Below are 23,443 nucleotides of genomic sequence, written 5' to 3' on the forward strand. Positions count from 1 at the left end.
CAGGTGGCACCACTGCCACTTAGCGGGGCCACTGCTATCACCTGTTCCTTTCTCTCACATTCCAATTTCCTGCCAGTATCTCCTACCTGTGGAATTTAAGAGGAAACCATCTGGCAAAGTAATCTGGAAGACGCAGCTTGCAGACTTCTAGCCTCATATAATACAAAGGAGAAAATGGGAAAGCAAAAATGGAGCTACAAACTAAGAGACAAAACCAACACCACTACTGTGCTATACATGTCAAGTTACAATGGCAAATTGTAATTGCTTGACTTAGAACCTTGATGTAAATTTCACTTTCTTCCTCCCTATTTCCATCATGGTAGCTACTTGTGTGGTCATTATGCACTTGAGATGTGGATAGTCCCTACTGAGATGCAGTGTAATCGCAAAATACATTCTAGACTTTAAGAACTTAGTTCTGAAAAAAGGAAAGAATGTAAACTATCTCATTAACAAATTTTATATTGAGTACATGTCAAAATAATATTTTTAATATATTGGTTAAATGAACACATATTAAAATTAATTTACCTGCTTATTTTGACGTTTAAAAATGTGATTCATAAAATATTTTAAAATTATATGTGCAGGTTACATCTGGGTCACATTTTATTTCTACTGGGTAATGCTGCTTTAGAGCTTCAACCCAAAGCAAGCCTTATCTGGCAGTCTCTGAACCATAACACCCAAGGGCATTCTCAGCCATCAACTCCACCAGACTTTAGAGTCCTTCTTAATCAGTTCTCTTGGATCCTATTTGTGTCTGGCAGCTTTGAGCTCCGGGCTTAGAAAGCCTGATCTTAATTCTATCTCTGGCCCCTGTCTGTGGCCGCACAATTGTCTGCTCCTTGGCTTTTCCTCAGAGTCTTCAGCTGATTACCCCTCAGGCTCACAGTTCTTCATGCTCTCCCAGTAGGAGTGTCTCACCTGGAAGAACCCAATTCCCAACCCCTAACTCCTGCCAGCCAGCCGGCACTCAGTCAATACACTGCCTTCCCATAGAAGACCACAATATAGGGCACAAACAATGGAAGCTCCTGAAAGGTGGAACTATGTCGTATTCTGTTTTTTGAGATGCAATCTCACTCTGTCACCCAGGCTGGAGTGCAGTGGTGCAATCTCTGCTCACTGCAACCTCTGCCTGCCAGGTTCAAGCAATCCTCCTGCCTCTGCCTCCTGAGTAGCTGGGATTACAGGTACAAGCCACCATGCCCAGCCAATTTTTGTATTTTAGGAGAGATGGGGTTCACCATGTTGGTCAGGCTGGTCTCTAACTCCTGACCTCGTGATCCACCCACCTTGGCCTCCCAGAGTGCTGGGATTACAGATATGAGCCACCACGCCCGGCCATCATATTCATTTTTCAATCACTCCAAACCTAGAGTAGTGCCTTAGTATAAGGCAGAAAATACACATACACACGTACTTGAGAACCTAGCGGGTTTACAGCGACTGTACCTCTGTCATAGTTGTACCAGTCCTTTTGGAGATGCATTATCCCTACAGAGCAAGGAGAAATCATGCAGCTTCTCCAAAGTCACAAAGTTTGTACAGGGCAGGGCTGGAACTCAAGCCGGAGTCAGTGAGTAACTTTCCTTCACACCAGGTTACCCTTTTGTAGCCACAAACATTATAGCAAAGGAGCTGCAAGGGGGCCTTGTGAAATGCCTCCTTTCAAAAGCTCCATGATGTCTGGGCCTTGGCACGACTGGAGAGGGCTAGGTGGACACCAGGATGTGCCTCCACCCCCAGGGTGGTCAGTGGAGTCCTCATCTACAAACAATGAGTTTCGAATAAGGACACACTCAACTTAGCTGAAACGGTTTCTTCAAGAAAAGTGCCTCACCAGCTTGAATAAGTTCCCTTTAGTCCAAACTGGGCAGTCTGAGCACAAATAGGTTTAATAACTGCAATGCATCAACACATCCAATACACACAAACCCATAATGATTCATAATGATACTAAGCAAATTAACAGGCAAAGAACTCCTGTCGCCTTAGGAGAATGCTAGGGAATCAACTCTTGAAACAAGTTTCTTGAGGCATTCCAATGAATATATGAAGACAAAATGATAGCGTATCACCATTTTACAACCTCTAATGACTAATGGATATAAGCAATGATCATTAATGAGAGTTAGCATCACAGAAAAGAGACCACCAAACATCCTACAAAACTTAGCATACTCCGATTTTCTGTTAGCATCACAGAAAAGAGACAACCTCCACCCTACAAAACGTAGTATAATCCAATCAAACCTCTAAATCAAACTGCAGTTTCTAGCAAACACAGACGGCAGGGAAATATGTTAGATGCACCACGGGAATGCAATAAGTAAACTTTAGATTGGGGGAAAATCTACAGGACAAACAACCCAGGTTCCTCAACAAACAAATTGCAAGTATATAGAAAAGAGAGACGGGAAGGGGAAGCTACAGACTAAAAAAGACTTAAGAGGCATAGCAACCAACTGCAATGAGTGGAGTTACCGTTTGGATACCAATAAACAGTACAAGAATAAGCAGTAAGACAATTAGAAAAGTGTGATTGATATTAAGTTGTCATATTTTTGGTGTATAATCGTTTTATGATTTATTTTTAAAAAACAGTTATAGTTAAAAGATACCAACTGAGCTATCTGTACATGAAACAGAAAAGAAGTGCCACAAAGAAGCTAGACGCACCCCTTTTTACCTGCAGATAAAATAGGACAGTGAAAACAGGACGGTTGAGCAGATGTAGCTCTGGGTCCCTAGCTGTGTGATCTTGGTCAAGCCACTGGAGCCGCCTGTGCCTCCGCCTCCTCCCTAGCAATGTGAGGTTAATAACACCACCTGAGCCCCTCAGCGCCCCAGCACACCATGGATCACTAAAGATAACTACTCCCTAAAGGAACTTCACAAATTCTCCCTCATCTGCTTCATCAGCCTCTAATTAAACCCACTTCTCCCAAAGGACATCCATACAAAAGAAACGAGAGTTCTAACTCAATTTTATGTTTCTTTCACAGCAATATTGTTTCAACAGTGTAAATACATTCCAGCTACATAATGGACTAAAACTTTTTTGTGCTAACCTAGAAACCTAAATGCCACATGTAACATTGTTTCTACATGAAAGCCTTTCCCCAATAACAACTAGGTGCCTTACAAACTAATGTTCGTCATATAGTCTGCATATAAAAGTGAACACTGCCTTTCACATTCATCCAAATCACTTCCTGGTTGTGTTTTAGGATTCAAAGTTCTCACCTTTGATACAACAAGAGATTCCAATCTTTTGCCCCACCTCCTTGTCCGTTCTTGAAAATCTCAACTAAGTCTGCAAAACTCCCCTCTACCACTGCCCTTAGGGAGATCAGGCTAAGTGGATCACACTCCCCTGCCCTCACCTGTTCCTCCCAAGGGATGAAGGCTCCACAGTCAGTCAGTCAGCCAGTGCCAGGGCTTGACAGTCCTAATGGACCAGATCACTGCAGAGAACAGCCTGGGTGTCAGAGAGCTCACCCTGGGCTCCACATGTGACTGAGAAGAAGGGCAGGGCAGCAACCACAAGGACAGGAGGACCTGCAAGAGTCTACTAGGTGAGGAGGGTCCTGAAACTGGCTTTACAGACCCAGCATTATAGATGTGGGAGGGGGAGAGCAGGAAGTCTCCTGCAAACCTCCCCGCCTAGGTATTCTGCCCCAGCAACACTTCCCAGAGCAGGTGTGTGTGCGTGCGTGCATGTGTGCGTCTGAGGCTGCACATGACAGATGGATCTGGGATGAAAGGTGGTATCCACCCAATGCTTGCACAGCCACAGACTACGCTGATCCTTGCTCCCTTCAGTCTTTATTTGGCCATCCTTCTTTTGAGTATCACACTCTCGATTGTGGGGGAAAGAGACTTCTAGTTCCAACTAAGGCTCAGCTCCAAACACTGTTGGTGGCTTTTGTTTCCTCGCAGAGACCCCATTTCGCTGCCAAGACTGTCGATCAGATTTTTAAGCTGAAAATGAGTATGTCCCACAAGGTCCCAGGACCACTAGTGGCTGAAGTGTGGATTGGTGGGTCATCACTGACCTTCATAAATGTATCTGTCTCTCCATTTGGTCACTGCTCTCATTTGAAGCTCCCTCAGCAGGAACTCTGGAGTGGACAAAAGCTCTGGCTATCCTGAACCCTTGTCATCACCTTCCAGTTCCAGAGCTTTAATGTTATTTGTGGTTCTGATGTCAGAACGGCACCTTTTTCTTCATATGGTACCCTGGGTGACAGATTGCTTTAAAATCTCTCATGCATCTTCCTATAAAAATTTCCAAAATTCAGGGTCTTGTCTCAGTTTTATGACTCACACAGACAACTGAGTCCCTGGAGTTAATCATTACATCTTCCTATTTGAGAGAAAACAGGTTTTAGATGTACAGGGTATCATTTTCCCAACAATATAGTGTCTGACAGCACCCAAAACGCAGCAATACAAAAATCGACTGAGCTCATGCAAAATGCTTCAAAGAGCAATTAGAGACTGAGGCTTCAGGCTACACGTTTATACCAAAGAATTCCACAGGGAACCAACCACCTCAGGATAACACCAAGGCCTTGACCTTTAAATTCTGCTGAGTGTGGGCTCAACAGTCATGGAACCCAAACCCCACCTTGGGCCTTGGACTGGCAAGATTCTACTATGTCATCACCTCTGGAAATCCAACTGAAGCGGACAAAACCCACGTCTGTGGCAGCAGTTTCCAAGGCTTTGGGATAACATATCTCTCTATAAATTCAGTTAGTCATCTATCGGCCAAATCAACGTACTTGAAAGTGTGGGATACATTTTCCATAAAAAACAATTACATGTTTCAAAAATACCTAAATCTAAATAACCGAAATCTCATTTTAATTACCCAAAGAGTAATAATAGCAACCATAAAAATAAGAGCAGCTACTATTTGTACAGCACTTACAAAGTGTCAGGCACTGTGTTCAGTGAAAATAATGACAACATGTTGTGTCAGAGCTTCTCACATTTTGTGTGCATTTTTAAATTCTTCTCCAACTTCAAAACACTCTAGTTCAAGTTAATAGAAGGGGTGACAGTGGATATGTCAAAGGAAAAATCTCACTCATGAGGCTCCCTGCTCCCCTTCCCTCTGCCTGTTTATCATCCTTCTGCTCTAAATAACTGCAGTTCCAGGACCAGCCACACTTAGGGCTTCAGGCTGTGTGGCCACAGGCCTGAGTGTGCAACACACTTAAGGGATGGGCTCACGGGGTGAGAGACCATTCGGACCCTCCTGCCTTCAAACTTCAGTCCTTGCCTTGGGAAATTTATCCCACCTCTTGCAGCCCCATTTTCCTCTTTTCTAAAGTGAAAATAATAAAGTGTAGCTCATAGCAGATCAGGCGAAACCATGTAGATTTGGTGAAACAATGTATATAAAGTGCTCAGCAAATAGCAAGAACTTAAATAACAACTAATATTATTATAGCTATCCTGTTCACCTTGTTGCGAAGTGTACAAACTATGCTTGAAAACTTAAATTGCCTTGGAAACAAGAGGCAACCATGAAATATTCTTATTTTCATTGATGGATTATCCAAAAGCAAAATGGTTCCTTGATTTTTATTACAGCAATCACAAGCTTCTTAAAGCAAATTTTCAGCAGAGTAGGATAATTCTACTTCAGGAACTACTTTTCTGTGCATTCTCCCTAAGGAGGTAGAAAGGAGGGGATGAAAGAAACCAATGGTAAAGAGTAAAGCAAAAAAATCCTAAATAAAAGCTGGCTATTATCTGCTGATGGGAGAAAAAAATAGACTGGGGAAGGAGTCATGAACAACTAATTCTAAACTAATATATACCACAACTTGTTGAGAAGTAGTGTTTTGGGCCAGGCATGGTGGCTCACGCCTGTAATCCCAGCACTTTGGGGGCCAAGGCAGGTGGATAGCTTGAGCTCAGGAGTTTGAGACCAGTCTGGGTAACATGGAGAAACACCGTCTCTACAGAAAATACCAAAAAATTAACCAAGGGTGGTGGCACCACCTGTAGTCCCAGCTACTCAGGAGGCTGAGGTGGGATGATAGCTTGAGCCTGGGAGGCGGAGGTTGCAGTGAGCTGAGATCACACCATTGCACTCCAGCCTGGTGACACAGTGAGACCTTGTCTCAAAACAACAAAAAAAAGTGTTTTTTACTAAAATATAACTACCAAGAATTCCACTGTAGGGTAAAGGTAACACCTATCTTTAAAAATAAATTCCCGGACACATTTTAATATTTTTAAATATGTTCTAAGTGTACACATTCTTTATTGAAAATATAACCTTATAAGCACATAGCAAAATTCACTTTTTTAAAACTTTTCGAGCCTGTGGAGAGAAGGTTATAGAAAGCGCGAAAGTAAAAACTGAGAAGAAAAATGGAATAAACTGATAAGGCTGGATCCTGAGTCTCTTATGAGGCTCAGGTCTTTCTCCCCCATTCCACCCTTGGGCTTTGAGTTCAGGATAGGGAGAAGGACAGCAGGCAGGGGCCAGAGGAAGTGATAAAACACATGTATCAGCAGTCACGGGACAGAATGAACTGAAGAGAAGGATATGTTTACAGCAATAACTTCGAGGTCTCCGACCAAGATAATTGGACATATTTTAATATCATTAGTCATCAAACAGGAACTGTAAACAGTGAATTAAGTGACCATTTTAAAATGCCATTATTTTAGACAACCATCAAACTGCCCATCACAATTTGAGTTTATCTATACCAAGGTAGCTCCAGTGACACTGAACATCTCTTACTGCCTGTTACGAAGAGCCTTTGGGATATGCTCAGGATATTTTTCATTTGCCCCTCCAGACCCACTCTCCACCCTGCTCAGTACCCTGGAAAACCCCAATCAACAGATTCCCTTTCCCTCTGGTTTCCATATGTGGAAACCAGCAGGAGCTTGATGAAAGGGAGGACAATGTCATGAAGGGATTTACGGCTTTGGCTCCCTCCCTGCCCACTCCTCCTGAAGGCTACAGCTCCTGAGGGTTTCTCTGACCTACAGGTTTGGTTTCTCAGCTTCCCATAACCGCCCTGATATGGTTTGGCTGTGTCCCTACCCAAATCTCACCTTGAACTGTAGCCTCCATTAATTCCCATGTGTTGTGGGAGGGACCCAGTGGAAGGTAATGGAATCATGGGGCAGTTTCCCCCTTACTGTTCTCATGATAGTGAACAAGTCTCACTTGTTCACTATCTGAACAAGTGAGGTCTGATGGTTTTATAAGGGGAACCTCTTTTGCTTGGTTCTCATTCTCTCTTGTCTGCCACCATGTAAGACATGCCTTTTGCCTTCAGCCATGATTGTGAGGCTTCCCCAGCCACGTGGAAATGTAAGTCCATTAAATCTCTTTTTCTTTATAAATTACCCAGTCTCTGGTATGTCTTTATCAGCAGCGTGAAAACGAACGAATACACACCCCCTCCCCTTGACTCTTCTGGGGTAGTAACAGCTCCCTCTTTTTCCAGCCTAGGGTGCTTCAGCTTCATTTGTTGTCTTTCCTTCATTCTGCCAAAAAATTTGCAGTAATCCCTTCATTTGATTATTCTGAGTTACCCCTTTTGGATGTGCAGTCTGTTTCCTGCCCAGACTCTGTCTGATCAGGGTGCAAGGAAGGATTGCTTGGTTGGTCTTGTGTCATTTGGTACCAGGTTCACAAAGTTACCTACAGCCCTCTGATTGGTCACCACAGCCTCCTGAATAGAATAGAAAGTGAGAAGTTTCTATTCTGCCATCAGAAGTCTCAACCTGGTTCAACAGCTGTCACCCTTGCTGAACCACTAATTTCTAGATTTCCCTTGCCTGCCTGGCCCCAGCGTTCCCACCTGCTCCCTGCCCCTCTCCAACTTTGCTGGATGTCCAAACTCTGGACTCTTGTCTTCCCACCTGGTTCCACAGGGCTCACTCCCTTCTTCCTATTTTGATTACTGGTCTTAACTCATGACCAGTCTAGTGCCACACAATCTGCCCTGCCCTCACCAGCATGTCCTGTCCTGCTGGTGCCCAGGCCATACCTGGTGGTCAGCAAATCAGGATTTCAGTAGAAACTGTATCATCTCTGAACAGCTGGCAGCTTATACTATGTTACATCCTGGCTTGAGGACTTACTTTCCTTTAAAAGGAAAAATTACCTGATGGTCCTTAAAAATTCATGGAACTACTGAAGAAAGTCATGAAAATAAGGAAAATGTGCTCATTCATTCTAATTAATGTGTTGGGAAAAGGAGGAACTAAACTGTAATCATATATACAATGGCAGAAGGCAAACTTGAATCTTATGAAATCAGCTTGCAGGACTCACTTGAGCTTACTAAACTTTATATTCCATTTTAAAATGAAAAATGATGGTGAAAGGCGTAGCAGGAATTCCAAGAGCTGAGAAGAGAATATGTGCCTGTATCATGTAACATCCAGTCTTGCTTTAGGCTTCTCTTGTGGTGGCAAAGCAAGACATTACGACCTGTACAAACCCAAAAGGATCCTGGGGAAAACTTACCTCAAGAAACCAGAGTTGGCTACAGGATCCAGCACTCTCCTCACTTACAGACTTTTTAGCAAATCTCGGAGGCTCAGAGTTTGACTTCTTGTACAGCGATAGGTTTCCCATACAGAAGTGAACTAAGATGAAAGCAGTGCTATGACTAGTACCCCAGATAAAGACAGTGTGGTACTATGCACTCTGCTAGAGGTGGCCCCACCTCACTCACCTGGCCAACCAACAGATAATTTAATTCACTGAAAAGCAGTGGTTCTCAAAATGTGGTCCCCAGATCGGTAACACTAGCATCTTCTGGAAGCCTGCTAGAAATTCAAACTCTCAGGCCCCACCCAAGACCTACTAAATCAGAATCTCTGGGAGCGGAGTACAGCAATCTATATTTTAACAAGCTCTCTAGGCGATTCTGGCGTACACTAAAGTTTGACTCCAAAACACCTACTTAGAAAACAAAAATGACTTTTCTCCAATATAGCTCTACTCCTCCCCCAGATAAAATCGTATTATTATTTACCATAAGGTCAGTGGAATATCTATTTATTTTCCTTTTACATATAGTCAACTCAGGATTATCCTCACAAATTCTAGAATGCTATGGAACAGAAAACATAGAAGTCACTAATAACTGGTTTAGGCACACCATTTCACAGGAGATTTATCCTCCTCATTAGGCTTTGCTTACCAAATTTCATGGATATTTCCTGAATCGCTAGCACCTACAACACAGTCTGGCCACAAATACTGAATGAACAAATGAGCACATCCTGTATGAATGGAGGGAAAGCGGGGAGCTGGTGATGCTGCCATCTGGAAACTAACAACGTCCTGTGTCTAATCCACAAAAGAGTTAACCTACACCGCGGTCATAGCAAGTTGATGGTATTGTCAGTAAAGATTCCTTTCTACAACTGGTTGTCTAGTCCCAGATGCTCCCAAGTAGGAACAGCTGGTATGAGAAAACTTGTAAGAATCCCTGGTTCTTCCCAGAGAGAGGTTCAACCATCTCCTCTGAGGATTTCTGAACAAGAATTACAAAACTGGCACAATATCAAGAGTGAGCATCCTGCAGGATTCTCCTGTTGGAGTACTATTTTTGAAAAGGCAAGCAAAAAGGAAAGAAATTGCTAGGAAGTTGCATTTTTACAGCAATTGGGAGACAAATCTAACTTCTTACCAGAAATGGAAACCCATGTGATATCATTGTACTGCATATGAATTATTAATGCTTATAATCCTTTTTTTTTTTTTTTTGCAAATTAGGTATTCAGGAAGGTTCCTGTTGACATCATGTTTGACATCATAATGCCTCATCATTCTAAAAGCTTAATGAGATGAATTATTGCTAGAAAAGAGAGAGAGATCAAGCACACATTTTTGCACTCTGGGGAATACCAGAGGCCAAGCAGATAATGAGGATACACTTCATAATTGATGTAAAGTGGTGGGGGGAGGGGGTGGAAACTATTACAACTTTCCACCATTGTAAACAGGACCAAATGGTAAAGATTTTACTTTATCCACCTGTGTGCTTCGGAAAGGCGTGGGGCACCACCACGTGCCTAGCAACTATCTCAAACTCTTAAGGCAAAAAAAGAATGCTTAGTCTACGAAAAATGAAAGTAAAGTTTTTATAAAATTATCTCAGCAACAAAAGGGCACAGAACATGTGAACTTTAAGATTGAGAAAAGACAATACGACGCCCAGTCACAGGCCTAAAAGGATACTATTAAATATATTAGGGCAGTTCTGTGATAACAATTCTGTAAGATTTGCATAAATAACTCTGGTCTCAAATTTCACTTCAAATATATACTTTCTGAGATCCACACAATGCAAAGCAGTGTTAAGTCACTGAACCAGCGGTTTCATTTCCAACATTCCTAGTAATGGGTTAGAGTGAATTAAGCTCTTATTTGGGAATCTTGTTGATAAAGCAAAATGAGTTCAATTCTAACCCAGGTCAAGCCTTTTAACACTTAAGCCAAGTAGCAATGAGATTTACACAAGTTTATACAAGCTACTAATAATTGGGACTCATTGTCCCTTCAGTTTTTACTTCATGTGGTCTCTAAGCAGCCTCTTGAGGGAAGTATTAAAAACGTACAGAATGGGTTCATTCAGTATTCTTTCTTCTACTGAACAAACATGGAGTAGCTAGAGTTGCCAAGCACTAAACTGAAATTCTTGATATTCTGGAAAACAAAAATTCACAATTTCTCTGGAGCAACCAAAAAAAGTATCACAAAGTTCATGAGCTGTCACCATTTTGAACTACTGCTTCAGGTCTTCAACCATCAGGCAATAGGATGGTCTTTACCGATAACAGCCCAACTTAATATTTTCACCAAATTTAACATTTTCATCCCTGAAAATTGCTACTAAAGCTAACTGTGTGTGAACAGGGAGGGGGAGAGAGAGAGAGCCTGACAAAAGCAAAGTATAGCTTTCAGCACATGCCTCTGTAACAAATGGACAACTGGTAGGTTTGTACTGTCATGAATCCTAGACTCTAGTCTTCAGATATGCTATGCTAAGATCACACTGTTAACATTCAATAGTTAAGAGAGAAAGCTTATTTCTGGCACATAGTAGGTGCTCAATAAATGGTGTTTTTATTATAATGGTGATTATGACTACTGCCAGAGAAACACTGCAACCACAAGCAAACATCAGTTAAGCTTCATGTTAAACAATCAGATGCTGTTAAAAAAAAATAGGTTCATTAAAAAACTTCTGGACTTCCAGATTGAAGCCAAAATATGTTATCCTTCTCCTCACTGCTCCACTGTGGGCTGACTTCACCCTATGAAGACCAAGTTTTTAACTACTAAAAATACAAATGTGTCTTTGACAAAAATCCACGGAATGGTTCTTGGTAACCTGTTGGCCAGGTAAAGGCTGTGATTCTATCTGACATTAGGAGTCATAGAGATGTGTATTTCTTCTCTCTGTACAATGGGATATGCCATTGTCATCTTGTTTGCTGTAAGGAAAAAAGACCCAGTGCCCAGATTTACACAATGAAAAGCCTCTTACATTTAATAGTACTTTGAGAACATACAGGAGGACACTATTTAAATAATTATTTTTCTTCTGTCATGAAGAAATAAATATTTAGTGACTGCTTTAACCACCTAAACAATTTTTTCCACTTCCTCAAAATCCCACTTTCTGGAAAGACCATATGTATGTGCAGAATCATCCTCAGACAGCTGTACTGCACTGGAAACCATGTCCCCTCACGGTGGCTCTGCTGACACTCCGAACTCATGGCCCGATTCTCTCAATTCTGTCTAGGATGCAGCCAACCCAGAGAATCGCTACAGTGACAAACAACAGGTTCCACTCTGCTCCGTTCCCACATCTCTTCTCAAAACACGAACACTTATTCATTCACAAATCCCTGCACTCGGTGCCTGTGGTGAGACTCCAGCCTGGCTGGTAATCCCAGGTAAAAATCGGAATATGGGGCACTATCTATCCTGGTGCTGCAACTGCACCAGTCACCTACAAGGCATGCAAATCCAGCTCGTGCTCAGATTTCATTCAACAGGACTGGCCACCGAATGCTCTCAATGGTCCCCACCCCTCTTCCTCCAAGCCACAGCCTTCCTGTCCTCAAGGAGGAACAGACCAGACCACCTGCTTCCCTCTGCGCTCCCTTCCCCGCCCCGTCCCCCAGGACCAGCTAAGGACGCTCCCAGGACCCCTCCAGGGGCCTTTTTCTGTCCACATTTCCTGGGCTCCCACCATCTCCACAAATGAAAAGTAAACTCCTCCTTAGTGACAACCTCTCCAAACCAACCGCGTCACGGTCACCCAACTCCGCCAGAGCCCCCAGCCCGTGCAAGCCCCGCCGACGGGGCGGGCGGCCCCCACACTGTGTGCCAGCGCGGGGCATTTACCTTCACGCTGGTGTAGCTGGTCTGAGTCTCGGCCTCGGCGCTGCTGCAGCAGTGGCGCCTCCGGCCCCTGCTGGTGGTCGCGGCGGGGGCTGCGGAACCCGCGCTGCTGCCGCTGCCCAGCTCTGTGCGGGCCCTGCGGACGCGGGCGGCGCTGGGGGGTCCCGACGCGCGGCTCGGGGGGATGGCGTCGGCGGCGTCGGTCTGGACGAAGAGGCCGGGCAGGGGTGCCGCGGGACCCTGCGACACGCTGGTGGTCTGGCGGGGCGAGTTGGACTCGTCCGAGTCCCGGCAGTAGATCACGCCGCTCTGCGAGACATGGATGCTGGGGGCGCAGCCCATCCCTCGGCCGGGCTCCCCCGCGCGCCCGCCCGCGCCCGCGGCCTCCGGGACCCAGCGCACCCGCTGCCACCTGCAGTGAGGGGGCGGTCGCGGCGGCGCCCGGACTGCGCGCCCCCCGGCCTGTGTGTCCGCCGCTCCGTCGGGCTGGCCGCGGTGCCCCCCGCCGAGCCTCCGGGTAACGCGCGCGTCACCCCAACTTTCCCTTTTGGGCCATCTTCCTCCCCGAGCTGGGGAGCGCGCACACACAGCGCCCCGCGCGCACCAGCGGCCGCCACCCTCGCCGCCGCGGCGCCCCAAACACGCTCCCCGCGCCTCCGCCTTCCCCTCCTCCCTCGGCGCGGCCCCCGCCGCCGCCCAGCTCGACCTCGCCGGGCTCCCGCACCCGCGGCCCTGGGCCAGGGCGCTCGCCCGCCTGCCCGCCTGCCTGCACCTTCTTTCCCCACTTTCGGTCTGCACCCGTCCCCTCCCTCCCTCGCTCCCACCCTCCTTCCTCCTCAGGTGCCCCGGCTCCGCGGCCGCAGCCGCCCGGGCCCCACTGCGCCCCTCCGCCCCTCCCGCCGCTCCCCGAGCTCTCCCGACTGGGCAGAGCGTGCCCGCGGCTCGGCTCCGCCGCGGGGCCCCTGTGCGCGGCAGCTGGCACCGCGTCTCGGCGCCCTCCCCTCCTCCTCCGCTGTCCAGAGGCCTCGTCTCTTCTGCACTCATCCCGACGCCGCCCCCAGCGCCCCAGCCCCTCTTCCCCTGAAGGGCTGTGTAAGCCTCTCGCTTTTCACCAACACATTTTCACACATCCCAGAGCTAAACACCAGGAGGCCCCTCCCGAAATGGCAGGGGCCCTACAGCCCAGGCCCATCCACTGCATTTGCTCGCCTGTCAACACACCCGGGGAGTGATGGAGAGACCTCATGGGTCCGTCCTCTTCCCGCAGCCCCACCGCCTACTCCGAAGGCTGAGTTGGATGGTGACCCAGTCTTTGGAAGAAGCCCATTCCATGTCTACTCATCATTTGGAAGTTCATGCCAAGGGATGGGAGGCCCTGCGGAGGAAGGCACCCTTGAACACATACGTTCCCCTAAGATCCAAGGAAAGAACAGAAAGAAGCTGTCTGACGGTTCTTGGCTTTCTCCCCCGTTTTCACCTCTTCCTTGGGTGCCACTAAATGTTCATGCTGATTTCTACCCCATCCAGCCGCCCATGTCAACTGCTCTTCCTCACATTCTGGGCTGGGCAGTCAACAAGGCCTTCCCTCATTCTCCTTGGTGAGGCATGCACAGACTGAGCTGTGCTGGAGGAGAGGAAGAATGCCTTTAGAAGGATGGCTGCTGTTCATCCTTCCCTTGTGAACTCCGATTTAGAGCTGCAAGACGCCACTGCCCATTCAGTCACCGGTTCCCACAGTAATTCCTGCCCTATTGCCACAATGGTACGGGGAGATAATTAGATGGTCTAAGAAAGGATTTTATCTAGAGTTGCTTATACAGACAAGGGCAATAACATAGAGGCTTAATGCAAGGCACAAAGAAGTATTCAATTTTAAGGGTTTTTTTTTTTTTTTCATTCTTATTTTCCTTTTTCTTCCTGTACCACTCTTGGACGTGACTGGATGAAGACTTCAAAAGACAGTTTCTAAATTTCATAGAGAAGCAAGGTATCATTCCCAATCCCAAATTCAGATATACAGAGAAAGAGTCTAACCTTATTCTTCTACCTTTGCTTCTCTTCTCAGTTCAGCTCTCTCTTTTTTTGATACAAAAAACTCCATCTCCAGCTAACCTGGAAAAAGTCTATGCTATATTTTTTAATGGACAGGCAAATTGCTCATAAAATTTCTGCACAGGTTGGGTCCTCCTAGAAGCAGATTCTGAGATGGTGTTTAGCAGGCAGAGGGAGGCTTTTTAGGAAGTGCTCTGATAGTCATTTGTGGGAGGAAATAAAGGAAGGGATGGGAGGGAGGCAAGCTTGAGCAGGGGAGAAATTGACCAAGCCTCAGGCATCCCTGCAGGGAGGATTCTGAAGGTGGGATGATGCATCAGAGTTGTACTGAGTTGGGGCTGGGTTCTGAGCTGTTCTGATGGGCCTTTATACCCCAGCATGGACCAGTCTTTATATGCAGGCCACCTCAGTGACCTTGGGCAAGGTGGCTCTCTTCAGCTGAGGCACTGCCCCCAGGAGATGTCAGCCGAGCCAAGGGCTTTCTGCTGGCAGCACTCCCAGTAGCTGGAGGAGTAAGTCCTTTCCTGGCATCATAGCTTCCACCACAGTTCCCTTCCAGGCTGCTGAGGTCCATGCTTCCTTGTCCCATCCATGCCTATAAGAACACCACATTAAATGGCTGAGACTGAGATATGGGGACAGTCATTCATTTAAAACTAAGCCTCATAGCTACCATCTTCTCTGCTTCCAAAGGACAATTTAGGACCTGGGAAAACAACATCAGAGTTAAATTGCAAAAACACTACTCTCTACACTAGTCCCTGATGTAATGTTCAAGTCAGGGTTTAATCATTCCTAAAGCTTATCTGTGATAATGCGTATAGCATTTCAGTCGTTACCTTTCATGGAGCTATCAATGACAGCCTTCACATATTGAAATTTAGAGCCATGCTAATTCTCATGACACATGTCTACTTTTTCAGAGTTTTCTCTAGGAATGCAATGAAACCACCCAGAAAAAAAGCACCAGTCACTCACTGAGGCTTTGAAAGGCAAGAAGATTGTGATAAAATAGAAATTACAACCAATCTTCTGGTGGAGAACATTAGGAGCTGAATCATGAAGCTACAAGTCACCCAGAAACAAATTTAGGTTGAACTTTCTATGTTAAAAAATAAGAATAATTAAGCCTTGAAAGAGTAGGTGACCTCAAGGTAGCTAGTGAAAAGGACTAGGCTGCTTTAGTGGGTTAACTGAACAGTTCATATTAGGACCAGTGCCTTTCATTGACTGCAAGTTCTTTGTTGGAATAGAAGATAGAAGGGGAAATGCACTAGATATACATTTTTCTTCCCATTCCCAAAGCAGCCAGTAGCTCAAACACATCTTCGACTGCCAATTCTGGCTTAGTGAAAGAAAAAAATAATGTGTCCCTATAATCTCCACCAAGTGTTCTCAGTGGGAATGTGCAACCTGCCCCCATTGCTGGAACAGATCTGGCTGCTGAAACCTGCAGAAGTGTGCAAGTGGAGGGGAAATGGTTTAACTGAAATTTCCACAGCTTAGTTGTGAGGCCTGAGTTCTGGCCCATAGAAGGGATTTCTGAATCAATTGCCACTGACCACTTTAATACATCCCAGATGACAGCAGAGACTACAGGCTCAGACATTGCTGATAAAATTTAGGCCCAAGTTACAGAATAAGGCCAGAAAGACCAACGTTATAAAAAAAAAATTAAGTGGAGAAAAATTTAGCAACAGAAAATATCCAAGAAGCAAATCGAAAGAAAGTAACCTAAATCAGAAACATACTGTAAAACAAAACCTCCAATATGTCCAGGGTCACCTGAATGGCTTGTGTGTTTTATAATAGGATTAAATAAGAGCTAACTTTAAAATTATGGCCCACAGGCACTGCAAGATGCTGAACAATTAAGGTCCCTTCCAATTCTAAGATGGCATGACTCTTCAGAATTCCTCTAGAGAAGCAGCAAATGTGATTAATACATTTTGAATGATTCTTAGCTGTAAAGGTTAAAACAATAGTAGCTATCTGATTGATTTTTAGATAATCAAACATTTAATCAACCAATCAACCTTATAGAGCTTCTGGATTCAAACTATGTTCCTAATGGTGGAGCTATTGGAAATCTAACCACCTGATAAGTGAAATGATACTGTTTATTAGGCAGCCCAGTACAGGGGAAGGCACATTGAATTCAGGGATAGACAAGTGAATCTGAAACCGAGGTCTGCCTCTTGTGGCTGTGTAAACTTGAGCAAGTCACTTAACCTCTGGGCTTCAATTTCCTAGATAATCTCCAGAGTCTGTAAATCACCAACATTTGAGAATGCTGTGAAATTTTTGCTTCCTTTTATTAAATTATTTTATATTTAGAATTGTGGGACTTTTGAACAGAAAGAGTAGTCCTGAATCCACATGCACAACAGAACCACCCTGAGGAATTTGCCAGAAATTCAACAGTTCCCTGGTTCTATCCCAGAGACTTGGTTCAGGGGTTAAGGACAGGTCCAGCATCTGTCCTTTCAAAGAAAGTGAATCCAGTATAACCTTTCCACAGCCTCCTTGAAGTTTAAGTCCTTATAAGTACCTCGAAGACCCTACCCGATGTGGGTCCTGGCGACCTTGCTGAGTCCCCCTTCACTGCTCCAGCCACACCAGCCTCCTTGCTCTCCAGGATATCCAACATTGTTAGCCAGTAGCTGTTCCCTCTGCCTGTTGTGCAGCTTCATCAGCACTTGCAAGGCTAACTTCCTCACTTCCTTCAAGTCTCTGCTCAAATGTCTCCTACTCAGTGATGCCTATTCCCAACCCTTGTTTGAAATTGCAACCCACATACCTCTATTGTTCCTCTACCACTCCTGATTCCCCTTAGCCTATTTTTCTTATTTCATAGCATATATCACCTTCCAACTTATTATATAATTAGCTCACTTACTATTATGTTTATTGTCTGCCTTCTCCCACTAGAATATTGGCTCTACAAAGGCAGGGGTTTGGGGCCTTCTTATTCACTGATGTATCCCATACTTTTGGAACAGTGCCTAGTATACAGAAGGTGCTCAAATATTTGTTGAATTTATGAATGAATAATTTTCTCCCATTTCTTTGTCTTCTGTCTTTCTCTTAACTGTTATAATCCAAAATGGAAGGGGTTATTTTATTTGTTTGTTTAATAGAGTTTTATGCTCTGCGTTTTTAGTTTTTAAAGGCAGTGAATGCCTTTGATTAGATCATGGTAGTCTTTTGGTAATGTACATCAGAAAAAGCCAAAATAATAAAATATAATAATTTGTACAAAGTTGTTGGTAGCAATGTTGTCTATGATAATGAAACTGGAGATAATTCAACCATCAAACACTTAGGGAATGGCTCAACAAATCACATGTAAATATCACTATTTGTAGTAATATAAAACCTAACAAAACAATGTTAGGTTAAAAATAGATATGTACATGGATTAATTACAAATATAGAAAATGTATGAACATGTGTTGAGGTTCATAAGTGAGTATAAAGTGGTGTAGACAAGAAACAGCAAATTTATTTTTCTGAAAACCAATTTCAGTGCATAAAAAACCACGTAAATGAATAAGTATATTTCCTAATTCTGTCCACAGAAAGTATTTAGGTAACTCTATTTTCTTTTATGGATTTCCACTGATTTTTTTTTTCTTTGGACAGAAGGTGAAAGATGGAAAATAAATTTAAAAGGGAGAGAATCAGAGATAGGTGGAGACAGAGAAACTAATGCATACACATTTACAAAGGAAACCTCACAGAACCAGACACACAGAGAGGAAAAAAGAAAATGAGAGACAAAGAAAGCCATGGGGAGCCACTTTCTTGGTGAAATATTCCTACCAAGTGAGTTTACAGAGACAGGTCTTTCAAGAGAGTAAAAATAAGTTGTATTTGTAACTATAGGTGCATCACTTATTGGACCTTTTGCCATAGGCCAAGTGAAACTAAGGAGAGGATTTGGCCCATAGGATGGTTTTCTCTTGCCAGTTGTAGCAAACAGAAAGTCAGCCAACATCTGACTTCCTTAAGTCAACATCATGAAACTTGGAGGCCACCAAATGCTGGGTCCTGAGTCTGCATAGTACAAAAGTGATCTGTCCTTCTTGTTAACAAGCACCCCACAGGGAGGGGCTGGATTCGCCCTGCAAAGACTTCAGAATGCTACTCACCTCCAGAATTTTGGACCCCAATAGTCAGGCTAGGAGAGATGGAACATTCATTTCCTAAAGTCTTACAAATACATTTCACAAAAGCATCAGACACAAAAGGATATATGCATGAAACACAAGGTGCAGTCCTACTCCAAAGGAACTTACAGAGCAATCAGGCAGATGGGACTTACACATGAGAATGGAATAAAATCCATGAGTGTCAAGGGGCCAGAACGAAGATGTGTGGTATTGTCAATTCTTTTATAGTAGTTATGGTCATTGGGAAGGGAAGAAGGGGGCATGTCAGTTGGGCTTCAATAAGAACTTGTCAATCACAGGGAACAGCATGAACAAAGGCACAGAGGCAGAACTAACCTTGGTGGCGCCAGAAGGCAGTGAGCAGACAGGGTAACTAGACAATGTCTCCTAAGGCAGGGATGATAACATCGGAAGAAGAAAGAAATGAAGGGAGAAGACCCTGAAACAACTTCTCTATGTAATGGAAGTCACTGTAGGTTCTACCACCCTTAAGGAAACATCCTGTGTGAAAATCTAGATTTAGAAAACAAATCCATTGTCTTGCAAAAAATATTGTTGTTTGCCAAATAATTAACATGAATACTTTTCTTTCTTTCTTTCTTTCTTTTTTTTTTTTTTTTTTTTTTTTTTTTTTGAGACAGAGTCTCATTCTGTCGCCCAGGCTGGAGTACAGTGGTGTGACCCCGGTTCACTGCAAGCTCTGCCTCCCGGGTTCAAGTGATTCTCTTGCCTCAGCCTCCCAAGTAGCTGGGACTACAGGTGCATGCCACCTCACCCAGCTAATTTTTTTATATTTTAGTAGAGATGGGTTTAACCATGTTGGCCAAGCTGTTCTCGAACTCCTGACCTCAGGTGATCTGCCTGCCTCAGCCTCCCAAAGTGCTAGGATTACAGGCGTGAGCCACTGCATCCAGCCTCCATGAATACTCTTACATAGTACTTTGAGGTTTTTAGGTATTCTAAGTCAGGGTACCAAAAAAAAAAAAAAAAACTAAGGGTACAAATTATTAATTCATACCAATTTTTTAAACATTTACAATCTATAAAGCAAGGCACAAGGCACATCTGTTTCTAAATTAGTGTGAGATTTCCTAAATGTCTCATGAGCAATTTTTTAAAGTTCAGGTTTCTAAGCAGGTCCTCTCCTGCCCGCATGCACACCTTGCTAGGCATATCATCCATTCCAAAAGATTTCATTACACTAATGTGATGCTAAATTCATCCATCCATTCATTCAGTGAGAAACAAGACAGAAACAGTCCCTATTTCTATGGAGTTTAGGATATTAGGGGGAGTTGGAAGGACAAACAAACAATAAAATTCTCTGATAGTGATGAAGGTTATATAAGGATTTAAAATATGTTGATGTGATAGCGTGAGACTGGGGTAGGATGATGAAATTTTTCTCAGAGGACATGACATTTAAGCTAAGATTCCCAGAAAACTTTATCAAAGGGAATATCATTCTTTTTCCATCCGTCCATCCGTCCAGCCATCCATGATTCCATGAGAACATGGTTTGAGCACCACTACTGTGCCAGGTGCTGTGAGGGATACAAAGAAGTAAAAGACTTAGTATTTGCCCTCAGACAATTCAGTTAGGAACACAGACATACACACAAGAGAATTGTGTTAACATTTGCTTTGAAAAATTAATCCAAGCCCAGAGAGAAAGATCACTGTGGGTGGAAATTATCCGGGAGATGTCACTGAGGAGACAGAGTATAGCTCTTGGAAGAAAGGGCAGTATTTGAATAAGTGGAAAAGAGGACATTTCAGAGAGAATAATGTGCTTAAGGCCTAGAGGTGGGAACACTTGCTAAATGCTTGAAGAACAAAGAGGCAGATGAGTCAAAAGGTTTGTGGTACAGAAGAAGAGAATAACATTATTTTGGCTGACAGACCAGCGAGTCAAATGCCAGACTAAGCAGTCTGCCTAAATTCTAGTCATTAGAAATCAGTGATGTTTTCAATAAGACTGTAACTTTAAAATACAGTTGACCCTTGAACAACACAGTGCTAGGGGCACCAACTGCCACACGGTCGAAAATCCACATATTACTTTTGACTCCTCAAAAACTTAACTACAGGCCAGGCACATTGGCTCTAACCTGTAATCCCAGCACTTTGGGAGGCCAAGGTGGGTGGATCACTTGAGGCCACTTTCACAAGGTGAAACCTCATCTCACTAAAAATAAAAATTAGCCAGGGATGGTGGCATGCCGCTGTAGTCCCAGCTACACAGGAGCTGAGGCAGGAGAATCGCTTGAACCTGGGAGGCAGAGGTTACAGTGAGCCTAGATCACGCCACTGCATTCCAGCCTGGGCAAGAGAGCAAGACTCTGTCTCAAAAAAAAGAAAAAAAAAAAAAGGATTTACTAATAACCTACTATTGACCAGAAACCTTACAAATACCATAAACAGTCAGTTAACACATATTTTACATGTTATATGTAGTATATACTATAGTCTTACAATAAGGTAAGCTAGAGAAAAGAAAATGTTATTAAGAAAATCAAGAGAAAGAGAAAATATATTTACTATTCATTAAGTGAAAGTGGATCATCATTAAGGTCTTCATTCTTTTCATCTTCATGTTAAGTAAGCTGAGGAGGAAGAGGAGGAGGGGTTCACCTTGCTGTTTCAAGATTACAAAGGCAGAAGAAAATCCACATGAAAGTGAACCCACACAGTTCAAACTCTGGTGTTCAAGAGTCAACTGTGCTATTTTACTTATTGCATATTCCAGAAGGACTGGTGAAGGAAGTCAGGAATGAAGATCAGTAAGGACCTATAATAACCCAGGAATGGGATAATAGGGATTGTTATGGACTGAATTGTGACCTCCCAAAATTTATATTTTGAAGCCTAACCCCCAGTGTGGCTATATTTGGAGACAGGGCCTTTAAGGAGGTAATTAAGGTTACAAGGTCATAAGGGTGGGGCCCTAATCCAATAAGACTGGTGTCCCTATAAGAAAAAGAGGCAGCAGAGATTGCCCACGCTCTCCTGCATGCACACAGAGAAAAGACCACACAGAGAATGCACCACCTGCAAGCTGAGGAGGGAGGCCTCACTAGACACCTACCCTGCTGGCACCTTGACCTGAGACTTGTAGGCTCCAGAATCACGAGAAAATAAGTTTCTGTTGTTTAAGTCCCCCAGTCTGTGGTATTTTATTATGGTGGTCTAGCAAACAAATACAGAGATATTGAGTAGACGGAATTTGTAAAAACAGAAAAAAAGGGTGGAGAGGGGAATTCCATGGACCTTACTGAAAACGAATCCTTAGGATCCGGTGCCTGATTAGATAAGGAGCCAGGGAGCCAGTGATATCAACACTGACTGCAAAATTTCCAGGTTAGATGTCTAGGACAAAGTGCAAATGAGATTGGGGAGCACTCCCAGGAGAAATAAGCTTTGTCTATCAAGGGAATTCTTCACCTGGATTTGCACTTTCTGGGACCCAGAATCTTGAGTCTAGAAACCAGAAAGTGTCCACCCAAAGCCAGTGCTGACACTGAACTCTCCCTAGAACATGATTAGAATGTGAGGAACCTCTTTTGTGTTTGCTGCTGGAACTCTAGTACTTAGAACAAGAAATGGTACATGTTCAATATTTGCTGAACCAATCATGAGCCTTTATGAGGAGGACAGATAGATATGCCAGCCTCCAGGTCCTCTTTACTGACAAGAGCACCATGGTCCTTTTCCAGGGTTGCTAAGTAAACAGTTTCTGCCAAGACTTCCTTGGGCTTCCCCATAGTCAGACCTATGCAGTGATTTTAGTTTTTTGCTCCGTGTCTGGATCGCTAAAGTCAGCCTTTGATACTCTTGCTTCAAGAACTGTTTTTGAGCCCTGGGATCTTACTTCTTAACTAGCTTAAGGTGCCTCGAGGCTACAACTCTGCCTGAAGGCCCTGCTTGCTTTAGTACCTTCTGCAGTTCTGGTGTCTTAATCCTCTTACACTGTGGCTGCTAGGGCAGTGAAAGGAGATGCTCTGGAAGCTTGCGGCAGAAAGTCTCTCCCTTCTTGGGGTTTGACATTTGCTCTGCAGCATGGCACTTCCCGTGTCACACCATTAAACATCTCCAAGGCAACAGTCACTGGGGGCATGACTGATTACTTCTTCATACCTCATATTTGAGGCTTATAATATCATAGACAGAAATAGATTCAGTCAGATGTGGGAGAGTTTTCTAGGGTACTTGACACTAGTGGCTATCAAACTTTAGCATGTACCAGAACTGCCTAAACACAGATTGTGAGGCCTGAGAATTTGCACTTCTAAGTAATTCTCAGGTGATGTTAATGCCACATACTCAGGGATCACACTTTGAAAACTACTTCTGTACACGTAGTAAGATATTGCAAAGCGAAAACGATGATAAAGAACAAAAACAAAACAAAACAAAATTTTAAAAAAGCCCCTCACCTGTGATGTTTCATTTTCTGAAACAAAATGTAAGGTTGTAAATTTTAGGATGTCTGCAAGCCTCACAAAACCAAGGACTTCTAAGGACAGGTTTTCAATAGTCCCCTTTACCATTTCTGAGATGTGGGAGTGGGGGTAGAGGAAAGAGAGGCTTATCTGTGGAAGTAAACTTAATGTTTAAATACACACCAGCAGAATGATATAAATTTCCAGTACAGTACTTGATTTTTTTCTTTCTTTTATTATTATTATTATTATTATTATTATCATTATTATTATTATTACTATATAGAGTTCAAACCAGAGAAGACAAAAGTCCATTATGTTTTAAGAACAATGAATAAAGT

The 23,443-nt window shown here is 43.8% G+C and overlaps 1 protein-coding gene across 10 annotated transcripts in view; it reads right to left on the minus strand.

Annotated features, from left to right (window-relative positions):
• Positions 1–23,443, minus strand: part of LOC105475109 (phosphodiesterase 8B) — a 261,894-nt gene that overhangs the window by 204,988 nt on the left and 33,463 nt on the right. For 6 of the 10 annotated variants that reach the window (XM_071098792.1, XM_011730106.3, XM_011730111.3 and 3 more), the window contains exon 1: positions 12,437–13,022. The exons of the other annotated variants lie outside the window; for them this stretch is intronic. In XM_071098792.1, the coding sequence (XP_070954893.1) occupies positions 12,437–12,775 (339 nt within the window). In that variant the 5' untranslated portion in view covers positions 12,776–13,022. Of the gene's footprint in view, positions 1–12,436; positions 13,023–23,443 lie in introns of those variants that run through there. 10 annotated transcript variants of the gene reach the window in all.

Source organism: Macaca nemestrina, chromosome 6 (assembly GCF_043159975.1).
Source record: "Macaca nemestrina isolate mMacNem1 chromosome 6, mMacNem.hap1, whole genome shotgun sequence".
Lineage (NCBI taxonomy): Eukaryota > Metazoa > Chordata > Mammalia > Primates > Cercopithecidae > Macaca > Macaca nemestrina.